The sequence below is a fragment of the Aquila chrysaetos genome, chromosome 10 (genome assembly GCF_900496995.4).
Source record: "Aquila chrysaetos chrysaetos chromosome 10, bAquChr1.4, whole genome shotgun sequence".
NCBI lineage: Eukaryota > Metazoa > Chordata > Aves > Accipitriformes > Accipitridae > Aquila > Aquila chrysaetos.
In genome coordinates this window covers 39,102,695-39,108,441 of record NC_044013.1, presented here as the reverse complement: position 1 = coordinate 39,108,441, position 5,747 = coordinate 39,102,695, and the positions used below count along the sequence as shown (strand labels likewise).

Here is a 5,747-nt window from a genome sequence, read left to right as displayed (position 1 = left end):
GTGGCCTCACCGCTGTGCCCGCCCCTTCCCCGGGCGGGGCGGGGCCGCGCCGTCCTCTCGCCCCCGCCCCGTCCCGCTCTCGCGATACCTCGTTTGAAACGGAGGCGGGCGGCCACCGCGCCTATCCCGTCAGGCAGGGCCCGGCCCGGGGGGCGGCCGCCGCCGCCGCCGCCGGTATGCCGCTCCAGCCGCGCCTGCTCCGCACCTACTCGCGGCGGGGCGGGCACCTCCGCCCGCTGCCGCCGCCGGACCGATGGATTTCGCCCCCTCAAGACCGCAAACGGTTCTTCAGTTCGACCTCGGCCGGCTCCAGCGCCGCCTCGGCCGGCTCCAGCGCCGCCTCCGCCAGCTCCAGCGCCCTCTCCGCCCCTTCGGACGACCCCGACTTCTCGCCGCCGGGTAAACGCTGCCGACAGCCTCTGGGTAAGCGCCCCGCCCGTCCCTGGCGCCTGCGGACCCGCCGCGGCGACGTGGAGAAGGAAAACCGTCTGCTGGAGCCGCCGCCGGTCCTCGCCTCCCCGTCCCCGTCGCCGCCGCCGTCCCCGTCGCCGCCCCCGCGCGGCGCCGCTCCCCTCCGCCGCCGCCAGGGGGCGCCCTGCGGGGCGCGGCGCCCCCTGCTGTGCAGCACCCCCCAGTGGCCGCCCCCGCGCCGCCGCCGCCGCCGCCGCCGGGCCCCGCCGAGCGAGCTGAGCTCCCTCGTCCTCTTCAGCACCACCGTGGAGAGCGGCTCCGGGCTGGACGGTAGCCTGGAGCTCCGCTCCTTACCGCCCAGGCAGAGGACTGCCTCGCCCCGCAGGGCCCTGAGCTCGTTGGAGTCCTGTCGGGGAGATTCGGAGCAGCTCCCGTTATCGCCGGGGGTCGACGGCGTGAGGGAAGAGGGGGCTGGAAGGTCCCGTCCAAACGGCACGGGCGGGCGGCGGGAGCAGGGCCCGGCGTCGCAGAAGTGCGGCAGGGTTCTGAGGGCGTCGGTGCGGGGACCCTGCCGGGCACCAGCTCCCTTGTCCCCGCAGGAAGCCACCAGCACTCCTGAGGCGGCGCTGCCCGCCGCTGATGGTGGGCCGCAGCGCTCTGCGCCGTACGGGGGTGCCGATTCTGACAAATCGTGTGATGAGCTAAGGAGACGTTCACCAAAAGGAAGCTTGAGTTGTCAGAGAGGCACACCCGAGAAGTACCAGCTTACGCCAGTGGTGGTCTTGGACCCTCAAGAAGTGCCAGTGTGGCTGATGAGCATGAAACTCAACGAAAAGGCAGGTATTCAACCTGCCTGCCAGCAGCCGGTATCTCCTTTGGGCCTTCAAGGAATCTTGGAGAATACACATAAAAGTACCAAAGCTGTTTCTGGAGAGGGAAGTACCTGTAGAAAAGCTTGCATCAGCGGCTTCAGTGCCAGCCGGTGGGGGAGGCAAACAAGGCTCCGACCAAAAAGGCACAAAACTAAGAGACAGCAGCAGCCTAACAACTCCTTTTTCAGACCACAGAGGAAGCAAAAAGGAATGAAGAAGGGTGTTCTGGAGATGTCTGTAGACAAAAGAGACAATGACTATTCATTCCTCAATGGCTCCCATTCCTGGGGTAGAGTTCGAGCATCTTTGTCTTTCCATAAGAAGAAGAAAGTTACCACGGAAGAGAGTTCCTGCAACAGCATCCTTTCTACCCCTTCTGTGAAATCCCAGTTGTCAGGGCACCAAGGAACCCTGTCTGCTGGTAGGACTCAGTGCTGCACTTGGTCTGCTTCCTCCATGGTCCTGCTGGCTCCCAGGAGTTCCTGTTCTGTCCTGGAGCTAATGCTTACAGATGCAGAGAAGGTGTTTGGGGAATGCCACCAGGAGGGGCCTATCGCTTTTCAGGATTGCATTCCTTTAGATAAGATGAAAGATTGCAAGAAAATTGGAGAAGGGGTGTTCGGAGAGGTCTTCCAGATTGACAGTGAGAGAGGAGCTGTGGCCTTAAAAATAATTCCCATTGAGGGGACTGAAAAAGTAAATGGTGAATCTCAAAAGAGCTTTGGAGAAATTCTGCCTGAGATAATAATTTCAAAAGAACTCAGTCTTCTGTCTGAAGAGTCTAGGAATAGGACTATTGGGTTCATCAGCTTGTACTCTGTGCACTGTGTTCAAGGGGCCTATCCTAAGTATCTCCTAGAAGCCTGGGACAAATACCACAAAGTAAGGGGATCAGAAAATGATCGGCCAGACCTTTTTGGGGACAAGCAGCTCTTCATCGTTCTGGAGTTTGAATTTGGAGGCAGTGACTTGGAGAATATGAGAAACATGTTCAGTTCAGTGGCATCGGCAAAAAGCATTTTGCACCAGGTCACTGCTTCCCTGGCTGTGGCAGAACAGGAACTGCACTTTGAGCACAGAGACTTGCACTGGGGGAATGTGCTGGTAAAGAAAACGGATGCAAAGGAGCTTAATTATGTCTTGAATGGGGCAACGCACACAATCCCCACAGCGGGGATTCATGTCAACATCATAGATTATACCTTGTCTCGGCTGGAGAAGGATGGGTTAACTGTGTTTTGTGATCTTTCCACTGATGAAGAACTGTTTCAAGGCACAGGGGACTACCAGTTTGATATCTACAGGCAAATGAAAGCGGAGAACTCAAACAGCTGGACTGACTATCACCCACACAGCAACGTCCTCTGGCTGCACTACTTGTCATGCAAACTTTTGAAAGACATGGGCTACAAGAAAAAGGAATCGACTTCTGCCATGAGGAAAATAAAGAAGCAGCTCGTTAAGTTCCGCAAAGAAGTACTGACCTTTGAGTCTGCCAATGAAGTTTTACAAAACAGCAGCCTCTTCCAGTAGGCAGTGCAGTGCAGTGTTTCCAAGGACTAAGTCACTGATACTACCTTTCTCCTTTGCCGCTTTTTATGTATGATCTTTTTAAATGTTGGCACAATGAAGAAGTGTTATGAGCGGTTACCAATGTGTATAATACTATATCAAAACGATCTAAAAAACCTGAAAAAAAAGTCTTCTGCTTGAAGAGGTTTCCATATGTACTTTTTTTAAGGAGTGATGGGGGGAAGAGAACAGAGTTTATGTTTGAGAAGGGGGGGGAAAGGTTTTTACAGGCTCAATTAATATTTTGAATTCCACAGAAATTTTCTTACCTTTTTAGTCTTAGATTATTAAAAGTTTTTTCCTTACTATGTTGTCTTTCTTACAAATTCTTTTTTTAAAGAAAAAAGAAACAATATACAATTCTGGACAGTGATGACAAAGGTAAATATTGTTGGCCTAGTTTGGGACAGAGAGGGGGAAAAACCCACCTTTTGACTTGGTTTTAAAACTGAATTTTTGTTCAGTTTGGCAAAATTTGTACCTGGAATGATGCTACAAAATGTAAAGTTTCTGTAATGTAGGTTTTGAAAACACTCCAATCTGCAATAATGTGGGGTTTTTTTCCTCTCTTAAGGACCAGTGAAGAGGTATTTGATCATGAAAAAAAGTAAGAAAAAGTACCTGTGTTCCTGATGCATTTTTGACCGTTATTATGTTGTGACCTTGTATACTGATAGGAACCCAGATCTGTAACTTGATGGTAGCATTAAAGCGATTTTCTCCGTTTATCTACAGAAGAAAATGCACAAGGTAGTAAGTGTTCTTTAGTCCTGATTGCAGATGGATCAGATGACCTAAATTTGAAGCTATACTTACATTAAATCTGAATTCTTTGTTTTCAAGAAGTCCTTTGCTAACATTCACGTACATTAAAGAAACTGGTCTAAAGAGAACGATAAATCAAACTAAATGAAAAGTGGATTAGTTTATTATTAAAAATTAGTACATCCAATGACCCAGACGCATTAAGTAATTACGAGGTAACATCACCAGATTTGCTCTAACTGGAATGCTGTCTATGCAGTCTGTCTATATATGTGTGTATATGTGCAGTCTATCAATTAGGTCCATCTTTGAACCTATCTTGAAGTCTACTTTTTACAAGGTAAGCAGTTAGAGACCCTAAGTACCCCACTGCCTATGATAGGGTTTTATTGTTCTGTCTTCCAGACTCTATTTTGCTGTCTAGTACCACAGAAAGTGACTTGACAATCTGCAGTGCTTGAAATTATTAAGATGGAAATTGTATTGGAATCTTACCAGGCATCCTCTCAATCTTTTTGCCTCTAATTGACTAAAGTAACGCAATATAATTGAATATTCTTAAAACTTACTTGGTAAGGACTGCAGTGAATGCATATCTGACATCAAGGACATGTTCTTCAGTCAGAATGGTGCTATTTTCATTTATGCTTTAAAAAAAAAAAAGGGTAGATGAAACATCATTGTCTGCCTGCATTGGTCCTTTATTTCTATGGTGTGAGAACTGCTAATACTGGCTGTACAAGAGGGATGGAAACAGAGTGGCAGTAATTAATGAAAGGAGAGGTGCCAGCCCACTTGGTGACACTACTGGTACAGTAGTGTTGGAGTAAGTAGCCCTTTATTACTACAGATTTGGAAAGCTGCTATTGCCTTGAAATGTTTCCCCGCAAACCAACACTAATTTCTGAATACATAGTATTGCTTTCATTAATCAAAATTTCAAGCTTCTACCCCTCACAATACTGGACATTAAACTCGTATAGAAACCTTTGCTTTAAACCGTGATTGCAAGGATGTGTAGCTGCCAGAGATGAGTTCTCTTTTCCTTTTTAAAGGTGCTCTCTGCTTAAAAAATGCTGTGTACTAGTCAGTCCCCATAAATTTTAATGGGAGGAAGGTGACAAGAAAGGAATCTGAATGGTAACTTCCCCCCATTAGAAAGCCTTTAATTAAGAAGAATGCCCTGAACATATGTTTTCATCCCAGTCATTTGGAGTGAAAGCTTTACTTGGAACAGAGCTGGATTATATATTTTAATCATCTGTTCTCTCCGCTAAGGAAGGAGGATGCCAGAACCCATTTTGCCCTTTCAGAAAACACAAGCTTTTAAAAATGTACTACACTGAAATTAGGACCTTAAAGGGTGCTCCATCTTTTACTGAAATAATGAAGTATGAGCAAAGCTAAAATTATCATAAGGGAAGGAAAGATTTTTCACATGGATCCAAATGCTTTAGAAGATTGAAAAGAACAAGTGTAGTTTTGTGTAACCAGTGACTGATAAATAGTATGGACACTGAGTAGGAATTCTGGTATCTCCTTTCTAGTTCAGTGTATTTTGTGGTGAAAACAGCAATACTCACTTGGTGATATTAATGGTGATTGCAGACTTATTTTGGAACAGGCTTTCATCTAATTGCCAAATCACTGAAAATTTTGCCTATTTTGAGGGAAGAGAAAGACATAGCAAAATATTGATTACCTTGTAAATACTCTTTCAACAGGGTACTGTTAAAACATGATGGCTAATGTATTTGCTGCTCACCATTCCCTTCTGGAGAAATTAGACATTAAGAAAAGTGCAGGAATATCTCAAGGCAATATTCTCTTGCCTTGAGAAAATGCACACCAGCCATAAGCTGAATTAGAAAGAATAGCGGCTCTGGCCTAATTGTAGAGATAGAGGATGCAAAAGCAGCTACTCAAAGTATCATTTAGAGGTAGGGGAAAAAGTGAAAATTATGATCTCTACTTACAGTTGTTGTCTTGAATACTGGATGCCCAATTCTGCAGTTACAGGATAAGACTACAGAAGTTAATGGTATTGGTTGGCTACAGTGAATAGCAGGAGAGGATGGCTGCCAACAGAATAGGAATGCTCTTTAATGTTGAATAAAAACAGACTGG

General features: G+C 47.2%; 2 protein-coding genes across 3 annotated transcripts in view; one reads left to right on the top strand and one right to left on the bottom strand.

The window, feature by feature from the left end:
• Positions 1–153: 153 nt before the first annotated feature.
• On the top strand, positions 154–3,482 carry HASPIN (histone H3 associated protein kinase). Its single transcript, XM_030027418.2, has one exon. It carries the CDS (start codon positions 177–179, stop codon positions 2,814–2,816), a length of 2,640 nt encoding a protein of 879 aa, XP_029883278.1. The 5' UTR covers positions 154–176; the 3' UTR covers positions 2,817–3,482.
• The window catches only part of ITGAE (integrin subunit alpha E), a 30,757-nt gene continuing 27,504 nt past the window's right edge, over positions 2,495–5,747 (bottom strand). Inside the window, exons 28-33 of one of the 2 annotated variants that reach the window (XM_041126579.1) lie at positions 5,597–5,698; positions 5,204–5,280; positions 4,190–4,267; positions 3,672–3,738; positions 3,477–3,584; positions 2,495–2,581 (exon numbers count right to left, since the gene is read on the bottom strand). In XM_041126579.1, coding sequence (XP_040982513.1) covers positions 2,567–2,581; positions 3,477–3,584; positions 3,672–3,738; positions 4,190–4,267; positions 5,204–5,280; positions 5,597–5,698 — 447 coding nt within the window. In that variant the 3' untranslated portion in view covers positions 2,495–2,566. Of the gene's footprint in view, positions 2,582–3,476; positions 3,585–3,671; positions 3,739–4,189; positions 4,268–5,203; positions 5,281–5,596; positions 5,699–5,747 lie in introns of those variants that run through there. The other variant, XM_041126580.1, reaches the window with a different exon arrangement.